At 33.1% G+C, this 24,211-nt stretch overlaps 2 protein-coding genes across 8 annotated transcripts in view; both read left to right on the top strand.

The window, feature by feature from the left end:
* The window catches only part of tws (protein phosphatase 2 regulatory subunit tws), a 31,383-nt gene continuing 7,172 nt past the window's right edge, over positions 1-24,211 (top strand). Inside the window, exons 1-2 of one of the 7 annotated variants that reach the window (XM_017618767.1) lie at positions 1-89; positions 13,689-13,894. In XM_017618767.1, coding sequence (XP_017474256.1) covers positions 13,705-13,894 — 190 coding nt within the window. In that variant the 5' untranslated portion in view covers positions 1-89; positions 13,689-13,704. Of the gene's footprint in view, positions 90-13,688; positions 13,895-20,496; positions 20,887-21,884; positions 22,234-24,211 lie in introns of those variants that run through there. The other 6 variants (XM_017618771.1, XM_017618769.1, XM_017618768.1 and 3 more) reach the window with 6 other exon arrangements.
* LOC108364897 (uncharacterized) lies at positions 7,806-8,766 on the top strand. Its single transcript, XM_017618774.1, has 2 exons — positions 7,806-8,225; positions 8,290-8,766. Exons 1-2 carry the CDS (start codon positions 8,094-8,096, stop codon positions 8,485-8,487), a joined length of 330 nt encoding a protein of 109 aa, XP_017474263.1. The 5' UTR covers positions 7,806-8,093; the 3' UTR covers positions 8,488-8,766.

The following is a 24,211-nucleotide window of genomic DNA, read 5'->3' as shown; positions in this document are numbered from 1 at the left end:
CTACGAACAAGAAAACAATACCCTGATTTCCAAAAACAAAAACAGTTAGTGCCTTATTTACAACTTCAAAGAGAGTGGAAGAGAAGCAGGTAAATAAAAGACGAAGTAAAACTAGTAGATTCGCCAATAATCTGCATTTAATAAAGTGCTTGTCATAACTATACGGCACCCACATAATGACAAGTTTTTATAATTTTTTTTTATTTTATCTTAATTATTATTCATTTAAAACTTTTTCCCGGAAAATAATGTATATTCATGTGTTTGAATACAATGAAATACTTTGACCTCGATTCGGCATTAAAACGAATTATTTGATTAAAATCAAAAAGGTCGCAGCAAAAACAGATACATATTCATCTCAGTTCTTGCTTTTTATTAAAATTGGTGTATTCTTAAAAAAAAAAACAGTTTCAAACATTGTGCGATATTGAGAAAGTAAATCAACAAACTTTCGTAAAAATTTATGCCCGCAGTTTCGTAGCCTCTTCAATTTTAGTTCAAGGGCCGTATGAATAAGAAATAAGCAATTGCTTTTTCTTAAAATTTAAGATATTTTACTCGATTTATTCGAATGAATTTATGTAAAAAGTTTGAAATTTTAAGAAAAGGCTACTTTGCTTAGTGCAAGTTTTAAGTTGCTGAAGAATCCCGTTGAATTCTGACTGTGTCACTTATTTTCTTCCATGCAAAGTATGTTCGCAAGTTTTTTGTTTGGGGGGAAAATGCATCACGCCGTCAAGAAAAAAAATGTCAAAAACACAGGAAACAGAAGGCCAAATACAGGAAATTTCAAAGACATGATTAATTCAATAACTTATTTAGAAAATGTTGAGCAACGTAGAATACCAATATGGGGATCAAATAAAAATTAAAATCGTGTAGATTTGAAAAAGCATTTTTTTGTGTACAAGGACGGACGAATAAGTATTGATGTTTTTCGTTTTGCACCGTGAAATGAACTGAATTTTTTCCACTTTATTATACTAGAATTAAACGAACTACAAAATTGCATTTTTGTTATTCAGATAAAAAAAACGCTGAAAAATTTTACAGAAGATTATTGATTTTTTGGATCTATACGGTTTAAAACTAAATAATGATAAAATAAATTACCAAAACTTCTTAATGAATGGGTGTCGTATAGTTATGATAAGCACTATATGTACTTGGATACAAATATATACATACATATGTAATTATTAATACATATGTATATCCACATCTACTTAATACACATATTTTTATGCAAAAGCTATCCACGTTCACATATTTAGTGTATTTTCATTTAACGAACTGTGTACAAGTAATTCTGAAGAAAAAACCCAAATAACTACATTCATTTGGTGGAGAAGCAAAAACAAATTTACTGAAAATAAACACCTTCGCTGCAAGGCCTCGTGTCGCTCAACTCCTACATTTGTCTTTGAGGAATATATAAACCCGGTTAGCAAGGACTGTGTTGTATACTTATTTATTTTTTTAAACACCGTCAACACATATGTAAGTTCGGAAATAGTAAAACTCTAGCTCCCTCACCCTTTCGGCGGTTTATGGTCCGATTTTGTTTAAATTCAAAACATGTGTTATTAACATCAAGAGAAATATACCTGCAAAAAATGGACCCCATCGGTGGTGCCAAAGCCTAGCTATTCCAACTTCTGTGTGAGCCTATGAATGCCTGCTTTGGTTTCCCCATCTATGAATTTTAAAATTATTTAACAGAATGTATATTGCTCCACCAAACAATATAAGTGACCTAGACGATCAACAGCTGCTGATGGAAAAAGTTTGTGAAAAAAGTGAAGTGGTCGTATTCGACAACGGGGCGATACTAGTACTAGTCCTCATTCATACGCCTTATATAGTATATCAAATTGAAGTGCTCGGTTAGCCAAAAACTGTCAAATTTCAAATCGGTGGGCTAGTAGAAAAATATATTAATTTATAGATTCCCTTGATTTATCCTCAACGTAACGCATTACATTCATACTGATTATGTACTTATTGCTGTTGCTTGGAGCTAATTTGTTCCATCAATCTCAATATCTGTATACATATTTATTGCACTGTGTTAGCTTTGTACCACGATTATTTTTTTAGGAAAAATGGAAAAAGCAAGAAGGTCTAAGCGGTAGAAGTAATAGCAGCTATTTCGGAGATCACCACATCTCCTCATCAGACTTCTTTTTTCTAGACTTCAGCAGGGATCGAACCCGCGTCATCGATGTACAAAGTCAGAAGCGTTAACCACTGAGCTATGCATACCCCGTAAACTCGTGTTGCTAATTCATTTTCCTTATTCAACTTAGTGCTATCAAGTGCAGCTGATTTGCCGCTATTTAAACTTGACAGCGTGGTTGTTGTTGGGCCAAATTCTTGTAAAATTGTTTGTTGGGTTGGAGCTACTTCGGCCGGTAATAAATTCATATGGGACCGAAAGAAGAAAAGTAATTTTATTTGACACAGTGTCATACATATTTTAGGTATCTGACGAAAGAGGTATAATCTTAAATGGGTAATCTTCGTCGATTCGACGAACACCGTTGCCAAAAGTCGACAAGTGTTACAATTTCAACCAAACGTCTTTATTTTGATTGCTGGTTTTGAATTTCACGACATAATTCCGAAATTCAAAATAGCATTAAAGGTCATATTTGGAAACGGCTGATTTCTTTTGAACTGGATTTCCGCCCGGTTATTCAGCCGTATGTGGTTCAAAGAGGCATAAAAAACAAGAGGCCAAAATTTTTGTTCCTGTCATCGTGTTTATACTGGAAGATTTTCTTGAAAAGTTTTCCCGAGGCATAAAAAACAAGAGGCCAAATTTTTTGTTCCTAATAATGTACAAGTTTACAGGAGAACTGCGGGATTTTAGATGAGTTGTTTTTAATATATGTAACAATTTTATTCACCGACAGACTCGCAGTCATCTGAAGTATCCAAGCTCATATCTGTATTTTGTGATGGCAATTCCGCATTCGCATTTATAACAGCTGATAACAATTTAATGGCATCTGACGACAGTTTGTGATTTCTTTTTGTGGGTTTGAATGTAAACTTGAAATGAGAGGGTCCAGCAGCCAATGAAAAATATCTGTCATCGTGTTTATCCTGGAAGATTTTCTTGAAAACTTTTCCCGATATTTTTTAATAAATTTATTCCTTGACTCTTGGACTTCTTCGGAAATTTGTCATACAAAATTTTTCTTATTTTTTGTTAATAAAAATATAGTTCATTCAACAACAAAAAACAGAAGAATCCATTTTTTTAACTTTGTTCAGATGTAACCCCTAAAACTGCAAGAAATTATCATCGAATTTTTTTTGCGGAGGCGTCCATGCGTTACATAGAAGAAAATGCGCAACACCTTTCGGAAAAAATATTTCAAAAGTCAACGGTAATTTTTATCGACTTGAAACATACACTTAATTATACTACAATTTAATAGGTCACAAGACTGCACTTCAAAATTTGTTGGCATTTCTTGCATTTTTCCAAGTTTTATATGAAATTAAAAAAAAAATTCTTCTTGTTTTTTCCGATTGTATGAACTGCATATTTTCAACGCTGGCTGTCACGAGACTCATCTGTCCAAGACTCAATAATAGTGGGTGCCTTTAGTGGAAATAATCAAACTGTGAAAAAATTTGTACACACATATCGTGAGTATAGCGTGGAAAGGGCGTAAATAACATCGTCGCTGAAATAAAAAAAAGCCGTAACTAACTAAAAATCCAAAATTCACTTTTTGATTAATTATGATGAATTTTATCGCATTTTATTGCTCCACATCGTTTTGTGCAATAAAAATTTTTAATTAGTTATAACTTTTTTGCATTTCAGCAATGATGTGAAATACGCCCTTTCCATACTACATTATATATATGTAGATGATAATTTCTGCAAAATAAAGCGCCTTAATTTTCGAATCATGCTGCATTTAATAAATTTCTATACAAAAGTGTTAGCAAGTGATAAACGGCAACCTCCATACCCCTCCTGCCTCGCCAGCGCGGCTAATCTAATTCGATAGTCGTAGTGCGTCGATCATGTGCAAGCTGAGGTGAACAGCTTTACGTGGCATTGCTAAGTGATTTGTTATTGTTGTTTAGATATTTGTTTGCTTGTTTGTTTATTTTTTATGCAAACATTAGTTGTTGTACAAACTATGTACATAATATCAACGAAACTGTTACAAACATGCATAGCTAGCTACATCTTTGTTTAAATATATTCATATATGTAAGTGTACGTACTCATATCATATGTATGTACATATGTATGATTTNAAAAATAGCCATAACAAATCAATAAAAGTATGGCTAAATATATCGATAACATATTTATAGCAAAATCGAAAAAATATCGGAAAACAAATTGATATAAAATTCGATAAAAATCCATTAAGATATCGATTACTTAATCGATTATTATATCGACAAAATATACAAAATCGATGGAAATGTTGTTATTAAAGTTAACTTCAGGGATCTGTTGGTAAAGTTACTAAAATTCATTATTATTTTTTTGTATTTATGTAAAGCAAATATTGAGTGGAAAAACGATATGTTGTTAAAAAATTTAAGGAATTTTGTTGGAACAAAGTAGTGTTGGGAAGTATCGAGTACTTTTTTGAGGTATCGATACTTTTAAGGATCGGGTATTTTTCAGAGTACTTAGTACTTTCTTTAAATATACACACGTTGGTAACATTTCCATACTTAGTGTAGAAATCTCACAAGGTGGTAGTTTTTTATTAAAATTAGTATATGAACCCCTAGTTTTCTAATGAATGGATAACTGTACTGGGTACAAGTATTGTACTTGAAAATTATTGAAAAATGCAAATTGAGTACAGTCATTTCTGAATACCGTTAAATGTAAATAAAAATCGGTATGTAATTTTTAAGTTTATTCGAAACTTAATACTGAGTACTTTGAATTGATCCTGAGTACATGTATCGAAGCGATTATTAGAATAGAGTATTTTTGAATACTGAAAACTTTCGAGTTCCTTTTTTAAATACTGAGTACTTTCGAGATCTTTTGTGAGTACTGAGTACTTTGGAGTACTCAGTATCGATACTTTTAAAAATCGGGTGCTGTCGATCCTTTTGAGAATCGAGTTCTGAGTACATTTGGTATCGATATTGCCCAACACTACAACAAAGATATGACCATAGGGAAAATAGGGATTTATTTTTTCATCTACGTATGTACGTCCATCTTGCTTTACAAAATAGATAACTTTGTCTTACTATGCACACACAAAAAAAAAAAAAACAGAGTTTATCACTTGAACAAACTCTGATCAAACAATGACTGGCAACTATTTGTATTGCCCATAACATATTAAGCTGATAAGACTTTATCATAAAAGTTCTATAGTACGTTAATGTTTCTATGCAAAGTAATTAGTGACATTTTTGATAGGTCTTGTCAATTAGTATAATCAATCCAACTCCGAAAAGTATTGCATCAAGCAATCAATTTGATTCGTATTTTGGTTTTTCTTTTCGACTAAACACAGCATTTATTTGGCTCACCTAAAAGTGCAAAAAATACTGTTTTTCGTCATATATGAGGTTATGTAGCAAACAAAAAAATTTTTTTTTTCACAGACAATTATTCAAAGTAGCTTAAAAAACAAATCTTCCTCTTTTGATTGCAGTTGAGTTTGCCGAGATATCCCATTTTGTGAAAAATGTGGGGTTCAAATGGTTAATGAATTTTCGACAATTCAGTGATTCATAAATAATAAAATTTCAAAATGCGATTATTGGGCGAAAAAAAACACATTTTTTTAAGATACTTTGACCAGGTGGGACATTCTATAACCACTTAGCGACAATCTCCCACCAGTTTTTGTAAAAAAAATTTATTTTATCAAATAGCAAAGTCATACACATATTTGAATGCTAATTAGGCCTGAATTTTGCTCAAATTTTGATAATGTCTTACAAATGAACAGATATGCGGCTTTGTGCCGCTTTTTCATACCAGAAATGCTTGTCATTTACCAAAGTGGGGGCGGCCCCCATCATTATGATTTATTTAGTGACATTTTTATCATTTTTTTTTTTATTCATATCAGCAATACAGCTCTAATTTGGCTTCTATTGCTTACCAACCAACAATTTTCCTTAATGAGGTTAATGAATTGTTGGTCTCTGCATGCGCACACATACATACNTTTTTTTTTTTTTTTTGGTAATTTATTTTAATAGTATCTAATTATACTTCGTTGCCAGCATAAACAAATTTGGAAATTCTCTGCTACTATGCTACCACCAAATTAAGGGTATAAGGGGTAGCTGTAAATATTTCTCCATTTCTAAATTGCTGGCTTTTTTCTTGTACGGTCGCTTTCTTGTCTACCCATCGTTTGGCTATTCACACCACTACAAAAACTGGAAACAGTATCAGAGCNTTAAGGGTATAAGGGGTAGCTGTAAATATTTCTCCATTTCTAAATTGCTGGCTTTTTTCTTGTACGATCGCTTTCTTGTCTACCCATCGTTTGGCTATTCACACCACTACAAAAACTGGAAACAGTATCAGAGCCGTTGGCGATTTCCTCAAAGCATTGCCATCTTGGTGAGCTCGCTGTTTAATAGAAGCTTTCACTAGAGGTCAGACTTTTTCATAGATATGATTCAATTGGTTTCTCAAACTTAACTGAAATTGAGGTAGTGTCGAATTTACATTGATTATTGGGCTAAATTGTGATAATTGTTGATCAACTTCAAAGCCCAATATCTCAAGAACTATCGTTATTAGCGATTTGATGTTGCAGAAGTTTTTTGCAGCAAATTAAATGGTCTACAACTTTGTGATTTGCAATTTTCCTATACCTCTTGTTGTTTACGAGAACAAGAATTTCATGAAAACATTTAGTGACCCGTAAAAACTCGCTGGTGGGAATTTGAGTTACGCCGCAATGGACACTTTTGTAGAACGTTCAATTCTGAAGCAAACTCATCATTGACCGTGAATTTTGAAGAAAAACAATCAAAGTTTACGTGAATTTTATATGGGAAATCTTTGCACGGCTTGGGCGAGTACTTAATGTTAATATTAAGGGTTAAAATTTTCAAGGAGTTTTTTTTAGGTGTTTTCCACAAAATTTCTAGGTAGGTGTGAAAAATAAACAATAGTCGCAAAAAAGCACCCTAATGTACATACTACCTTCATACATATGTATATGAATATTTTAATATATGTAGGTAAGCGTTTGAGTTATGCCTACAAACAATAGTAGAAGTACCAAGTACATTAGGGTGGTCCAAAAATGCATGTGAAAAAGTAAAGGCGGAATTTTTATGTTCTCACTCAAAACATATTTAGAGGTCGCTCAAAGCACCCAAAGTTTTCCATGTATTTTATATGGGGGAAAAAACAACTTTTCGTAGAAATTGTATAGGATTCTTAAAAGCTAATATTTTTCTATCGCAAACTCTGGTTATCTGCAGCAGATTCTCAGTTATAATACCAAATTGTTTATTTAACCATTTTCTTATCGCATCGCACAAAAACCCCGAAGAATGTGAAAGGGGGACCAATAAGAAAAAGTTAGTATTAAAAGAATGGTTAAATAAAAATATTGATTAATAAAAAGCAGGGGTGAGAGCATTACAATTCCGACTTTACTATTTTTGGACCACCCTAATGTGAATACATATATGGGCCGAAAGATGCGGTCAGTGTGTTAAGTCATGTGGACTGCACGGCGCGTCGAATTATAAACATGTATGTACATACAAGTGTTTGCAATATGTACATACGTACATATGTGCACAGTGGTCTTGAATCAATGATAGGTATGACTAAAATGCCAACCAAAACTGCTTGCATACCTGTTTTGGAAGGCACCCATACACCAATATGCAGTTGGAATTAAAATCATATCTGCTCCTATGCCTAAAATATTGTCAAATGAAAATTTGGAAAAAATTTAACTGCAATTGTTAGTATTTCTTGTTCAACAGAGTATTCTAAAGTTATCGTTTTGTATATTAGTGTAAAAGAAAAACAGATAGTATTTTTCTCGATGATAATATTTCTGGTGTAAGCTATTTGATTGCACATCATGTCTTCTATAAGTCATCCGCAACATAAGTGTAATCACGAAGAGAACAGATTTAAAGTGTGCGCGCCTTGTGGGAGAAAGATTAAATTCGGATCGTCAAAACCTTCAGAATTTAATATAACCGGAAAATTGGTGTGTCTTATTAAAAAATACGTTAGTGAAAATTTTAGATTGACCAATTCGAAGTTCCCATTAGGCATTTGTGGTACATGTCGTAGGGTTCTCTGTGACCGAGATATGGATATACCAAATGCAACGCGGCCTCTTCCAAACATGCCTAACTATGAAGATTCAACAAAAGAAACAAGAACAAGTTCATGCTCTTGTTATATCTGGCTCACTGCTCGGGCAACCAGCCATCCAAAAGTTGTACAAGGGAGAGCACATACCTTAAATGTATTGAGTGAAAAAAACTCGCTAAAGCCTTCCGAAGCACAGAAATGTCGGAAACATTAAAAATTCACGTGCTTCTAAATCATTTGGAACATAGTCTGCATTTTTTAGGCAACGACGGCTTCGGAATGTGGTCGGAGCAAGCTGGAGAATCCATTCATGGCGTATTTTTAAGATTTTGGCTCAATTATAAAGTTAATTCGATTGACGACCCTAAATATATAATCAATTAAAAAAAAAAACTGTCGTTGAATTTTCATCAAACCACATATGAATTTATATAAAATAATATTTTATATTGACTTTGTAAATTTATAAAATTTATGCAATAAGAATTATTAAAATATGCAATTATGTAATATTATCTCTTGAATAACTAAGTTAAAATATTTTATGCTTATAACGTAAGAAAGTGTTATAATTATATTACCATAGACCTTCGCGATTATATAACTGGATTTGGAAAGTTCTAGATCAACATTTTATAATATTTTAAGCATAGGAGCAGATGGAATTTTATTTTCAACGAAATTTTGATCTATGATTATGTACAAAGACAGTTATGTAAGCCGTTTTGGTTGGCATTTTAGTCATAGCTATGGTTGCTTCAAGACCACTGTGTGTGTCATACACGAGGAAAACAAAGGAATAAATACAACTGAATACATGATTAATATCACTTATGGTGAAATGATTAATATCAGAAAGTCATTTCCATTTGTTGGAAGAACGCGACGGCTTGATGCGAGGAACGAATGATAAACGCCCGCCTCATAGGTGTATAGTGTACACGCAGTTCAACAGCGTATCAAATTGACAGGATCGAAAATTACATTTTAATTTTTTTTCTCCAAAGTATGCTAGTTTTTCAGGACAATTCAAGTAATCCTTGAAATTTTTTCAGTCGCTTTGAAGATAGACTTTTGGTCTTTTTAAAAAAAGTACAAAAAGAAAAATTTATAAAAAAGTAAAAAAAAATTTTAATTTTTTTATAACTTCACAAATCTCGTATGAAAGAATAAATACAATGAGTAATTAAAGATAACATGCATTTTAATATCTTAATAACTGTGGAAGTTATGATTTTTTCTTTGAAAGAGTACCAAAAACTTTAAATATAATTTTTTTGCAAAATGGATATGTGCTTGATATGTACATATGCATGCAGATACTCTCGCTTTTAATTACGTGTACTACATTTTTTATTGCAAGGACCGAAAAAAATATAATAAATACAATTAAAGAAATTTATTTTTATATATTTTTTTTTATATATATATTATATTTATTGCATTATCGTAATTTTTTGATTTGTACTTTTTTCGCTGAATTTTGATAGTTAGTTTGTGATTTTTCCTTTCTTCGATCATTTTTAAACTTTATAATGGAGGCTGATCTAAAAACATAAATCTGAAAATATAGTTTTGATCGAAAAAACGGAAAGGCAATTTTAAAGAATAAATTATGTTTTATTGTAAATATCAAACCCGTTAGGTCCCTGTTTTTTTCATAGAGGATTGACTGACTACTTTCAAGCCATTAGGTATTGTGAATTTTGAATTTTTCCAAAGCGAATAAATACGAAATAGTCCTCTTCTTGTTCACTCAAAAATGCGTATTTTTCGGCTTTGTGTTATTTTTTTTTTTGTTCTTTCTCAATGATTTTTTTATGGTGGCGCTATTTTTCGCATATTGGTGTTGTTCGCTTTCGTCTTCATTTGTATGCTTTTCATTCAACTATTCGTATTACTATGGTTTCGTACGAAATTCGTTGGTTTCTATTTTTTGCTTTTATCTTGCGGCGCGTGTTTGTACTCGTGCATTATTATTATAATTTTTAAGTTGTTTTGTTTTGCAAAATTTAGAGGTCGCTGTCGGGTATGCCAGCCAAGTTCTGGTTCAAAGTGTCAGCGTCTTTGTCCTAGGTTAGTGTGGGAGTGCAGTTTTTTAATGTATGAATGTAGTCTCATATATGTATGTATGTATGTAAGTAGCCAAGAGAAAATCCGGGTCCGGCAGTAAAGATGTGTTTATTCATTTTTTTTATGACACCTTGTAAGATTTGCAAGAAACCAATTGAGCCAGATTTTTTAAAAATAGCAAATTTTTGTTTGGATTTTTTTTTTTGTTTTGGGAAACCTTAAATTGCAACAGGAGAATCGATTTTCTCCAAAATTCCTAATTTTTCCGCACTTTGCACCGAAAAACCGAATACAAGGAATTGAAATTTCAAAAATCGGGCTCAACTGGTCTCTTGAAAATTTTATAAGCTTCCATTAAAAAAGATAATCAAATTGAATGAAAAATGAAGGCTCATTTACAGTGAAGTTTAGTGAATGACAGTGTTGAACCACTAAAATTTACCGATCTATAAAATTGCGCACCAAAATTTTTCTAAAAACTAAAAAACTTAAATTTTTGTAATATTTAAAAATTTTCTTATGATTTTTTTTCGCTTTTGGGGAACCCTACAATTGCTTTCAACTAGTTTTTATTATGTAACATTTATTGCCAGTTATCCATCATTCACTTGTTTTAATTTTTTTTTTAACTTTAGTCTTATGTATTTGTTATATGTAGTCCATAATGAGCTCTATTCTTAGACTAATAAAAAACTGAATATGTATGTATGTATGTATATGCCCTTGTTTTCAGCTGAAGTTTGAAATGTGTGCCAGACTTTAAAAAAAAAAAAAAAAAAAAATATAAACTTTGAAATGTCACTTAACTTAATCAGCTGACGCAAAATATCACAAGTAGTCAAAAAGTGAGAGATGAAGTATTTTTCCTTTCCCTGTAACCATTATTCTTGCACACACAGTACTCAAAACACAAAGATGCAAATTTTAATTAATTCGTATCATTTACCAACGCCTTGTCATCTTTAATATCTGTACGGTGATGTAAGGGCAGCTGCATGCGCATCTACATACATACAAAGTCCCCAAACGTCCGACTGAGAAGCCTTATTCGTAGTTTATTTATTTTTTTTTTAACGTCATTAACGCTACATTCGGTTCAAATATGTATGTGTAAACACTGGGGCATAACAAAAGTGTAAGAAAACAACAACAACAAAAACGGATGTGTATAAACAAGTGCTGAACTAACACTGAAAACATATTTGAAATCAACTTGGCCCTCCCATTGAACACACTCGACATTTGGAAATTGTCAAGACGTTTGCTACGCATCACAGATCGATGTAAATATGTACTACATATACATACATACAGTACAAATGCATAATAATGCTGCAATATAATCGATTGTACTATCGATTTTTTCCATTATCGATTTTTTTTTTTTTGTTTCTGACGTCTACATATCAATGGTCCGCTGCAATAACGACCCAACTCAACACTTAAAAGATAAAAAAATAAATCCTTACTAAATATTTTAATTACTCCGTTTACACAGTCGGTTTATTAGCTGTCAATTTCGTTTTGCTTGCTCTGTGCAACTCTGCTAATTTTTCTCTGCTAAATTTAGCAATTTAAATATATTTTAACTTAATATTTTATTANAAAAAAATAAATCCTTACTAAATATTTTAATTACTCCGTTTACACAGTCGAATCTCGGTTTATTAGCTGTCAATTTCGTTTTGCTTGCTCTGTGCAACTGTGCTAATTTTTCTCTGCTAAATTTAGCAATTTAAATATATTTTAACTTAATATTTTATTAAAAAAACTGCCTTAAAATCTTGTTCTTGCTAGCGTCCATTTTTTTTTTTATTGCATATTTAACATTTCTCCTCTTCTTCGCAAAAATTCTCGCTAAAACTACGTTGGACACCGAAAAGTTATCGATTTAATCTGAGATTATTTCATAATTGCATGGTATTGAGGGAGGATTTTTTATATGGCTTATCTGTTTTTTTTTTAGTACAGATTAGGGAGTTAAGCTCGAAAATAAGGATAAACTCTACTTAGGTCAACGTACTTTAATCATTGTCTAATCCATGTCGAGTAAGTAAGGATTAGACATGAATTTGAGAGATGAAGTCCTTAAAAGTCCTTAACGATTTTTTTTTATTAGTTTTGTGTTGTGTCGTTACTGCTGACGACCATTGATATGTACGTACTTTTGTCATGTTTTTCGAAACAACCACGAATGGATATTGTCTTTATTTGCTTTTCTTTGATGTCCATAATAATTGGCTTGATGACTTGACTTCTAGCGTTCTCCAAAGCATTTTGAAATTTATGGCTTTTATCTTTTTTGGCTTCGCTATCGACAAAAACTATCTATGAAGCCAGCCGGTGCAGGCCGTAGGGCCTGGACTCGATTCCTAGTCAGATCAACTTCTAAAATTATAAAAAGTTTTTTTCTAACGTCGGTTACCACTCGGCAGGCAATGGCATAAAACTCTAGGTCCCACTATTTGTCTATATCGATAGTAACGGGGCAAATCTTCACTTCCCTCTTAGGGAACATGCATCGGTATTTCAAGCCGAGATATTTGCAATCTTCAGGGTTATGGACTACATTGTGGAAGATAAGTAGACAAGCAGGAGTTTACGTGTGCATAGTGACCTGCCACTGCCAGACTTCCGAGCGTACTTCTGCCAAAAAAAAAGCTTCTCATAAAACCATTTGTTTTGCGAGGCGGCATAAAATTGTAAATCCCTCCATTTGCGTTACAACATCTGGACGCACATCACAAATTGGAAGAGAAACACGGCCATACACTACAGTAAAAGTGCACTCGGTAAATTTTATTTAAGTGAAACTTCTTTAGCGGCGGTTGGTTGGTNGTTTAAGTCGAAAATCATACTTTCGAGAAAACCTTAATTAGAGGTTTGAAGCTCTTTTTGAAAAAAATAATTAGAAAGTGCATTGAAAAATTTTCTTCTTCTAGATTCTTGTGTTAGAAGAAGACACAGGATCACACGGTCATAAACGTCTATGTCAAATTTTGTGTTTTGGTATATATGTACATATGTATTAGGATTCATGTGTGGAGTCTTTCTTCCGCGTTGACCGAGATTTTTATTAATGATGAGCATCACATGATCGGTTAAATGACCGGTGACATTGGCATTTGTACGAAAGGAATCACTACTGTGGTACTAAATAAAATGCTTATAATAACTGAATTATTGTTAAACTGTAGAAAAAAAAATTTGGCATACAAAAATATATGTATATGAAGAAGCTACAACGGTATTAACTGTATAAACAACTTATTTTTTTTAGCTTTTGAATAACAAAAATGGATTGGAAAACACTCTCGAGTAGTGAGAAAAGCCCAAAAATGGAACGTTGGAAACCCAATGCTGTACTGGAACCTGAACCACCACCGCCTATACCGCCACGCATCTTTACACGTCAATCAAGTTTCACAAAAATAGGAAATATGCTAAACACAGCTATAAATATGAATGGCACCAAAAAAATACAAAGTAAGTTTTAAATACATACTACTTCTTACATATCGCACGTTTAATAATATTATAGAGAAGTGTACCATTAAAAAGCCTGATAAGCGGAATAACGAGGGCTTATATTCTATATTATATTATATATATATATTATATATCTGCAATTTTCACAAAAATAAGATTCTTATATAAAAATCCACCTAAGACGGTGTTTTCCCACAAAATTTTTATTTTGAAATAATTCTTTATATATATTTAACTTGCGATACGTCGACTAAAAATCTGAGGTAATTACGCAAATTTTGATTACCTAACTAATTCTCACCGACAAATAATTTATTAGCTGCGAAAAATTTAAAAAAAGATATTTCTCTGTAAGATAAAAAATTTCGGAATTTATTTTTCAAGATTTTCGAATATCATGATGGAATAAAAAAATATGTGACTTCTTTTTCGATAAAGAATGAAAAAAAAATATTTAACACAACAATACAATACAATACAATATTGAGGTGTAAATTTTGCATGGAATGACCCATATACAAAATGACAAAATTTGTTTTTGTTATTTTATGACTTTATAACAATTATATTCCACAATTTTTATTGAGCTTGAGGCTGTTTTTATTGAAAAATTATGGTGGAAAAGCGACGATAATTTTGAAAAAATTGTAGAAGTGATAGCTATTTCGGAAATCACCACATTGCTTCATCAGACTTCTTTCAGCGTGATTCGATCCAACGACCCCAGCTGACTCAGCCAGTTGCCTATGCACCGTGCTAACATCGCCTTATGAATTCTTGTTGCTTTTTTCCACTTTGTTATAAGGCCATAAAATAACAAAAACAAATAACTTAAGGACGAGCACCTAAAAGGTGAACATTCCAAAAATAGATTTATTAACAAAAACCAACAACCACATGAAAAAGTTTTTTGAGTTCAAAACTCGAAAAGATAAATAGTCAAAGATTCAAAGTAAAATTTTTTCATATAATGAAACTAGTTTCTAGTTTTTCTCTTTTTACTAGTACTATAAAGGTTTCTAAAGTAAATGTATTTTTTGATTATTTGTCGGTTTTTTGCCTTTTTTAGTGCCTTCCTTTGCCTTTTTTGCGGTTTCTAGTGCCTTTTCATGGCTATTTCGTGATTTTATTTTGCCTTTTTTATAGGTATAGGCATGGTATAAAAAAAGTAGTTTCACTTAATAACATTAGCATCCATATTAGCCATTTGGCTTTTGCTGAGATTATGACATTTTCATCAAAATCCAGCTACCAGATTGAAACTTATAATACATTTTTTTTCTGAAAAGAATTTGATCGACAAAGGAAAGAATAAAATAATTGTGTGTTGGTGTTGGTTGATTTTTCCGACAGGGTAAACGAACAAACAAATACCGCATCGGATGTTATATTCGAACCCTTAAAATTGATTTACGAAAAAAAGAAAAATGACAACAAAACAACAGGCATGGACACTCCGAACACACCAAAAAGCACCACCAGGGCAAAAATCACTGACTTTTACCTACCTGCAGGCAAAAACCATACAGCGACAACATAATGCATGTTAATATCGAAACAGCGAAGATGAACCTATTACCTGCTTCAAAAAATGGGCACCATGGCATCGACGAAATCATCGACGAAAATCACATTACCTAAGATAAATGAACATAAATTAGGGACAAATCTCGAACCAGACAGAACGAAAAATGACACTGAAGATGGCACAACGCCGAAACCGGTTTGTCTGCAAACCAAACTTGACAAGGGATGACGGAAATTCGTTCCAAAATAAAATAATTGTTTAAAAATAATAAAAAGAAAAATGAGTTGCGCACACGCAAAATGTATTCAACAAAATGCGCGTTCCTTATCTCCCAGAAATAGTCAGAAAAAGTCCGAAGTAGTCAGATTTAGTCCAAAAAGCGTTCCTTAACTCGGAAATGACAGCAAAAATGAGAGAGCAACAGTCAGTGAGAGCGACTCTCATCAGTCCGAAGTAGTCAGATTTAGTCAGAAGAATTTTTTCTGGCAAAATCCTGAAAAGTGTCAAACTCAACTGAATTTAAATTAACGGAAATTAAAGAATACGCAAAAAGTGAGAATAATCTAAAAAGTAAAAGAAATGAATTGAAATTGGAAGGAGGCAAAAAATAATTGATATAGCAAGTGTTTATTGTGCTTGTGCTTGTGTGAATGTGTTTTGTACATACATTTCTGTTCTTATTTGACGTTAGTTTTGTTGTTGCCATTCTTTGGACTAAAAATTTGGTTTTTTGCGTTCCTTTACTTTTCCTGTTACTCTCTTTTAGTGAGCGCATTTTGCTTACGCTCTGGCATTTTGACACTTTTCAGATTTTAGTCCAAAAAGATAAGGAATGAACCTAAAGTGTGATTGATTTTGACATTGCTCTCATAAGAAACAGGTTATAATGCCAAACTGAAACGAATTCTTAACCCATTTGAAATTTTTTTTTTTTCAAATTTTAATTTGTTTAAAAAAAAAAAAGTTAGACACAAATTTTTCAAGCAACAAATTTTCTTAATAAACGTGAAATTGTTAAGAGATAAACCGCCGAGGAGAGCAAGTAAGTACATTTAAAGTTGGGTAATAAGTAAATACGTTCGACTTTTCTTAAATATTTAAAGTAAGGAAACCAAGATGAAACGGAGCAAAACGTTTGAACGGTGCGCTGTATGCAATAGAAGTCAGGATACGAAAATAGAGCGATGTTTTAAACCACCTAGTTGCGAATTAAGACGGCAGCGATGGAAAGAAAGCTGTGGTGTTGTACTACGTGATTCATCTCGCGTTTGTGAAAACCACTTCAAGGAAAGTGATTTCATTAGTTGTCCGTCCGAATCAAGCACTTTCAAACGAGCTCGTTTATACCCAGGCGCAGTTCCAATGCCATACGAAATAACTGATACCATTGAGGTTATAGTACGCGATCAGGATACATTCTTTGTTGATGTCCAAACTCAAACAGGCGACTCTTTAGAATGCACGTTGAGAACATAAATATTTCTTCTTACCGAAATAATTAAAATCATGNTTGAGAACAGAAATATTTCTTCTTACCGAAATAATTAAAACCATGCAAGCTAGTATGGAAGAGCTTAATTTAAAAGTGCTCGAAGCAAAGTCTTTAATGGAAAAAATAGTTTTCGCATGAAAAAAATTTAATTTCAAAATTGTTAAAGTTAAGCTCACATATAAAATTGGAAACAAATGTAAAATCCTACTTTTATAAGTGTCGAATAATGTTTAGGATAAAAAATTTAAATATAAAAATAAACGCATAAAAGCTGCGCTGAGCAATTAAAAACAAGAAAATTGCTAAAATTATTTTGTAAACAATTTGTTTTATTTTATTCACAAAATATATATATTCCAGGTAATGTAAGTAAAACAAAACTACAATCGAAATAAAAGCCTAGGGCATCAGTGCTGACAATATACATGGAAGCTAAGGGTTAATTTGTTTGTTTATACTTTTTGACATTATAGTACCTTAAAAGAGAGCCGCACTGAACCGTCAATCACACCTTGTTTAATACACCTTGCGCACACGATGTAGAGAGACAGAGGTGGCGCATTCAGCAGTACCGCGTCTTTGGTTTTGGCGAATTTGACAGAATCAGCTGTTCGTGTGACGTCAGGATAGAAGTAGTTCTCTAGTTACTAATAATTATTACGAGTTTTTGCTATTGAAAATTTTTAACTATAAAAAATTGCAGAAACAATTTGCTAAGAACTCGCACTACTAATTTTNTGAGCAATTAAAAACAAGAAAATTGCTAAAATTATTTTGTAAACAATTTGTTTTATTTTATTCACAAAATATATATATTCCAGGTAATGTAAGTAAAACAAAACTACAATCGAAATAAAAGCCTAGGGCATCAGTGCTGACAATATACATGGAAGCTAAGGGTTAATTTGTTTGTTTATACTTTTTGACATTATAGTACCTTAAAAGAGAGCCGCACTGAACCGTCAATCACACCTTGTTTAATACACCTTGCGCACACGATGTAGAGAGACAGAGGTGGCGCATTCAGCAGTACCGCTTCTTTGGTTTTGGCGAATTTGACAGAATCAGCTGTTCGTGTGACGTCAGGATAGAATTGTCTGCGATAAGTTTGTTCTCGTAGTTCTCTAGTTACTAATAATTATTACGAGTTTTTGCTATTGAAAATTTTTAACTATAAAAACTTGCGGAAACAATTTGCTAAGAACTCGCACTACTAATTTTTACTAGCTTAGTGTTTCATTATTCTTCTCTATTTCGCTATTTCTGGGCGTAATATTAAATTTTTCTTCGATCTTAGATTTTCTGTTCAAGTAGAATGAATGTCAAAGTAGATGAACACAACTACGGGTTGTTTACAAATGGCGGCCACCGCTATTTTTTGACTGCTCCTTCTCCACTATTCATTGCAAACGTGACGTCATCGCCCGCAGGAATGCGCAATCTTGTATTCTATCATTCTTGGCTGAGGGCAGCGGCAAAATACGATCCACCCCTGCAAAAATCGCGACTACTCCATGCATGCGTGTAAAGAGTACTCCCTAAGAACCAAGGAGTACTCCAAAATTAACCACAATTCATATAAAAAATATGGTCCAATTAACATTGCGATGTCCTATGGCAGGACGATATACTCCATCCCTGCATTACATCAGAGTAGCACAAAACTACTCCAACATATTAACAATGGTACAAAAGTACTGTATTACAGTTTGTTAAACATTAATAATCTTGTTTGTAAAAATTTTAATTGTACCTTGTCATAAGCAGCTGAATTCGTTGTCGCCGTAGTTGTATTTTACTGAGCGAAATTTTTGGGCGAAAGTTTCGGACGCCGTCGCTCTACTAGGCGAAAATTCCCCGTTTGCCGTGGACTACTTTGGTATAGCCGATTTTTAAAGCTCTCGATTTATAGTAAACAACGCAAATGCCCTGAAATTCACTACACTTTTACTCAAATCATCGTTTTTCACATTTCATTTATTAATTTTTTATTACAAATCAAATATTTTCACAATTTAAAACAATTCAAATCAATTAAATATCGAAATATAATATTTTGAAAATGTTTCCGCTCCCCCGCGACCCCTTAGCACCCCAACGTTAATTTGCACAAAAAAATATGCCACTACAATTAGAAAAAAAAAAGGCGGCCCCGCCCACTTTTTTAGCTCAACGGCCCCGTTTCTTTAGGTATTCTTCTTTTCAATAAACATATTTAAATTCTAATTTCTATGAAAATTTATTATTATTTGATGGAATACTATTTTCTGAGTAGTTTTATTTATCTGCAACCAGTATGTATTTTTCTTCCTTTTGCTGTTCGGTCCTTCATAAGTTCACCATGATTCAATATTATTGGGCCTCCTCACACTAACCTCCTCAGTCGGATTGAGCAGTCTACCATTCGAAAGCTCACTGGACTGGTCAGTCGGCCGAAAACACATTTCAGTTTTATATGTATGAACCACGCATGAACCAACGACTACAGATCACCTAATCAGCCATCGTTGTATTTGTAATCGATTTTCAGAAAAAAGTTTTCGTAGCGTTTTTGACGTTTTTCGGTTTTGTTTACACCGTCTTCTACCTCTTCGTAGTTATTTTTTAGCGATTGAATGTGTTTTCTGCAGCGATTTTAATTATAAATTTTGGTTTATTACATATTTATGATATAAAATAAAGTGCTGTGTGATCGGAACAAGTTTGTGCGTATGTTTGGTTTGCCAAAAGGCGTAAATTTGCGTGAAAAGTGGGTGCACGTTTGTGGCCAGAACGTTGGCATTGAAAAATCGACCCGTGGTAATGATATGCGATTGTAAAACACTTTCAATCATGAAAACCATATTTTATGAACTTTTTTTGCTAATTGTCATCAAGTTTCACTTTGTATATTTTATAATAAATACCAATTTAATCGCACTCAATCACCGCGCCTTTTTCGTTTTCTTTGTTTGTTTTCATTCTTAGGCAGATGTCAAAAACACTCAGAAATATACTTTTTTCTTGCTTCTTTGATTAGGTGATCTTGTATTTTTGGTTCATGTGAACCACGCTTTATTGAACTTGTGGCACATTCAAACAAAACGAAGTACAAAACATGTCGTCTATGTGTGCGTGTCAGACCACGATTTTCGCGGGCAGAAATAAACGAGATAAACACGAACTCCCTTCCCCCTGTAATTAACACAAAACCGGTTTTAGCCGCACTGAGCAGTCCAGTGTGCGGAGGCCCATTAAATCATGTAAATTCACCTGCTGGCAATGCTGTTCGGCGGGAAACGTAAAACAAATCGAACATAGCCACAACCAGTGTTGCTGCTTTTTCACACATCTGACATATTTACATTGCACCAAAGAACGTACGTTCTACGTTCTTTGATTGCCCTACAATTAGTTTTTCTTTTCATACGCCTGCGGATGTAAAGCTCACAATTCAGCACTGCTCAAATAACATTTAAATGAAATAAAAGCACTAACTGTCCGTAATTACATCTCTTTTCTGTGCTGCTAATGTATGCAAATCTAGTAAAGCAAATAAGTTCAATGTTGTAAATCAAATCGTGCTGGCAGCCCTGTGCTGTTGCCATTCTATATTCGTAATTTGTTATAAGCAGTCGCGGAATCCTTTGCGGTGTTTCTACTGCAATTTTTTGATATTATATTAGCAATTTAAAGTGTTTGAAAGGTGTGCATGTCTTGAAAATATGCTATAAGCCACAAATTGTTAAAATTTAGCAGTAAAGTGAACTTACAAAACTATATATGGCTTGCTGAAAAATTGGAGACGAATTTGCAAGTCGCCATGAAGCTACCGACAATTGCAACAACAACAACAGTGATTTAGTGTCGAACGTCGTCGTCATTGGCTCGTAGCAGTCGCGGCCGCCGCGAAACTGCGAAGCAACGAGAATTATTTCGAACGGCAAACGACGGACAGGCTCGTAATAGAATACAAAGAACAGAGAGAATGTAAAAAATAGCACAAAAAACGATAATAAGAAAATTGTTAAAAAGGTTCAGAATATGTAATAGCAAAAGCAAATAAAAATTGATAGAATTTTGCTTGTTGCCATATTCATACCTGAATTGTGGTGGAAATGCGAAACGGTAGCCATGCTGAGTGCAACTTTTTTAAATTTATACTCGTAGTAGTAGTAGCTCGTTACTGTTTGCAAATCAATGAAAAGTGGGAATTTTCTTTTTTAGGGGTAAACCTTGTAACAAAAAACATGTTTGTAGAAGTGGCAAAACTATTAAATCAATTGCGCGCTAATAGTTTCAATCAAATTTAACATACGAGTTGGCCGCAGTTACAGGGGCACATAGTGCGAAAATATCAAGAGAATCTAGTCACGCGGTGGCTCAATCGCAAATGGTGCTTTCTAAAGAATTGTTTAATATTCGTTACTCGAACAATAGCCGCTAAAAATGCCCGACTATTAGAGCAAAATATTGAAGGTTGTGCACTTATTGAATAAGTGCAGGTAAAAGATATTGGAAATTGAAAAAAGAATCTGGCGAATGGACCGGAAAAGAAAACAATAGCGTGGAGCAAACCAAGCGGCAAAGTAAAGAAGAAGATAAAAACGACGCAGCAAACAGAAAAAGTAAAAAAGTCAACCTAAAAAAAAAATCAAATTGCACTTTGTGTTGTCATTCGTGTCTTTAAAATTTCCACCCGCAATCGTCTGCACGTTTTCGCGTACACATGTCCGAAAGGAAGGAATAAAATAAAAAAAACGCGTTGTCCATAAATTCTGCTTTTGTGTCGTTGTACGTTGCTGTTTTTGGCGTCGCAACCACCGGTCGTTGCCGTTTGCGACGACGCCGGCGCTGCCGCTTGTGGTTGCTTGTGGTTTACCCCACGAATACAACAAACACTGCGACTGTGTACAAAGAGGAATTGAGCAAAACGTCGTTCGTCGTCGGCTAATCTCCTTTTTGTTTTCTTTACTTTTTATCTATAGTGTGCGAATTGAATATGCGTAAAGAGAATTTATGACAGAACACAAGAAAACTTAAAATAAAGCATTTTTAAAATCTATGTACCAAAAGTAAATTAGATACTTTGGCTTGTGGGAATAAACATAAGATAACAAAGAGAAAGCGTGGAGGCAAAGTGCTAAAATAAATTAATTGGAATAATATAAGTGAAATTTTACTTAGTTGTAGTTATTCATTACTTCCATTCAACATTGTGACACCAGGTCGTCCCAATCCCAATATATTCGAGAACAGTAACGCAAATATTCAATTGACACCACTTGCGCCATAAGTAGCTGCTGCATCCAGCGCATTGCGAAGTTGTCATGGCCGGTAAGTTCCTCCTTTGGTATACACATGTAGTAAGTATGTATGTACTTATAAATGGATACGTATGTATGTGACTAACTATTGTGCTATAGTAGATTCGTCATGCAGTTTAGGAGGTCCCTTCTAGCTTGCCTAAACATCCATTTTGTTGGTACATGAGAGCTTCCGTCGTGTACGTTGTTTCCGTTCAAGATATGCTTGGTAAATTCTATATGACTATTTGACATTCCATTAAAGACTGCCAATTGAACGAACTGAGAATAATTGCATGTGATATGCATCTACAACCCAGTAGATAATTTAAGAGGCCTTCAACTCTGCATACCCATTCTCCTTTCGTTTTTTTATGTTGATGGCATCTGCTAAGTTCTTTTGGGAAACACATATGTACATATATGTATGTACCCTTGTGGTCAGCTGATTAAGTCAAGTGACATTTTGACTAGTTTGGCTATTTTTCTTTTGCTTATTTAATGTTTATATTTTTCATAAAAGTTTAGCTTTTTATCTAACAAGCGCTACATAAATCCATACATATTTCAAACTTCGTACAAAAATTATGAAAATTCAACTAACTTTTTAACATTTGCACCCGAAAATTTGAAACTTTTTATTTAGAATTATTAGAAAGATTTTGGGTATGCCGTTTTGTAGCTCATTAAATTTTACGTAAGTTAAAGTGCAAATTCCAAGACGGTAGAAAGTCGCGTTGATTTTTAATAATTTTTTTGGCTGACGGTGTTGTGCATTTTCTTTAGTATAAAATATGCTCGACAATTTAGTTTGAATATAAAAAATCAACGCGATAATCTAGCGTCTTGAAATTTGCACTTTTTCCTACAAAAATTTCATGATCTACAAAACTGCATACCCAAAATCTTTATAAAAAGTCTGTATAAAAAGTTTAAAGTTTTTGGGTGCGAATGGTTAAGTTTGTTAAATTTTTGTACGAAGTTAGAAATTTGGGTTTATGTGGCGCTGGTTAGGTAAAGTGCTAAACTTTTATAAAAAAATATAAACATTAAATAAACAAAATAAAAATTCCCTAAACTTGCCAAAATGTCATTTGACTTATAGCGTTTTCTTTTCTCGAAAAAATACTGCTTTTTTCTGCCCTGCGGCAGTGCTGTCAAGTTTTCGTGTTCTTTTGNTTGTACGAAGTTAGAAATTTGGGTTTATGTGGCGCTGGTTAGGTAAAGTGCTAAACTTTTATAAAAAAATATAAACATTAAATAAACAAAATAAAAATTCCCTAAACTTGTCAAAATGTCATTTGACTTATAGCGTTTTCTTTTCTCGAAAAAATACTGCTTTTTTCTGCCCTGCGGCAGTGCTGTCAAGTTTTCGTGTTCTTTTGTCAGCATCTTCACATGCATATTGCGTGCTCTTTCTTTAAAATGTTGCACTCTGATAATGTTGCCATATAAGGTGAGATTTTTTCGAGAAAAGATAACACCATTAATCAGGTGACCACAAGTTTATGTATTTGTACTTCAGAAGAAGAGAAGAAGAGAGGAGTTCTTTTAAAATTTGCCCTCCAGATATTTAATTAAGTTGTCACTTAAAATGCATACCGAAATTCATTTGTAAAGTGACAGTTATTTATTCTCGTAAATTGTAAATAGGAAAAGCCCTTCTAGAAGGCATGCAGGAAAACCATTTTATCATCCCTTCATGGACAAGCCTTTTAGAATGGCTTTACTTAAGAAGTCCTACCTAAATTATCCTTCTGGGATGAAGTGTACATCAAATATCTAAATGTACTGTTGTTCACAAAATCATAGTAGTGCGATATTTTGATCATTTCAATTCTCAGAAATCAAGGGGAGTTTTCACCAACTTGAAACTTGCACTTCATCAGACTAGAATTACATGGGGTACAAAACTGCATATGAAATTTTTTCTAGATTCGGATTAAAAAGTAATACATTTTGGTGAAAATTTGTAGATTTTTTATAATTTTTGTACAAAGTTTGAAAAG

The sequence above is a fragment of the Rhagoletis zephyria genome, unplaced genomic scaffold (genome assembly GCF_001687245.7).
Source record: "Rhagoletis zephyria isolate East Lansing unplaced genomic scaffold, Rhagoletis_zephyria_1.1 Rzeph_scaffold_01703, whole genome shotgun sequence".
Classification (NCBI taxonomy): Eukaryota; Metazoa; Arthropoda; class Insecta; order Diptera; family Tephritidae; genus Rhagoletis; species Rhagoletis zephyria.
This window is presented reverse-complemented; position numbering and strand designations above follow the sequence as displayed.

Coding starts and splice junctions, on each gene's coding strand:
- LOC108364897 (XM_017618774.1), top strand. CDS start 8,094: ATGTCTTCTATAAGTCATCCGCAACATAAGTGTAATCACGAAGAGAAC. Junction 8,226..8,289: donor TTAATATAACCGGAAAATTG/GTGTGTCTTATT, acceptor AGTTCCCATTAG/GCATTTGTGGTACATGTCGT.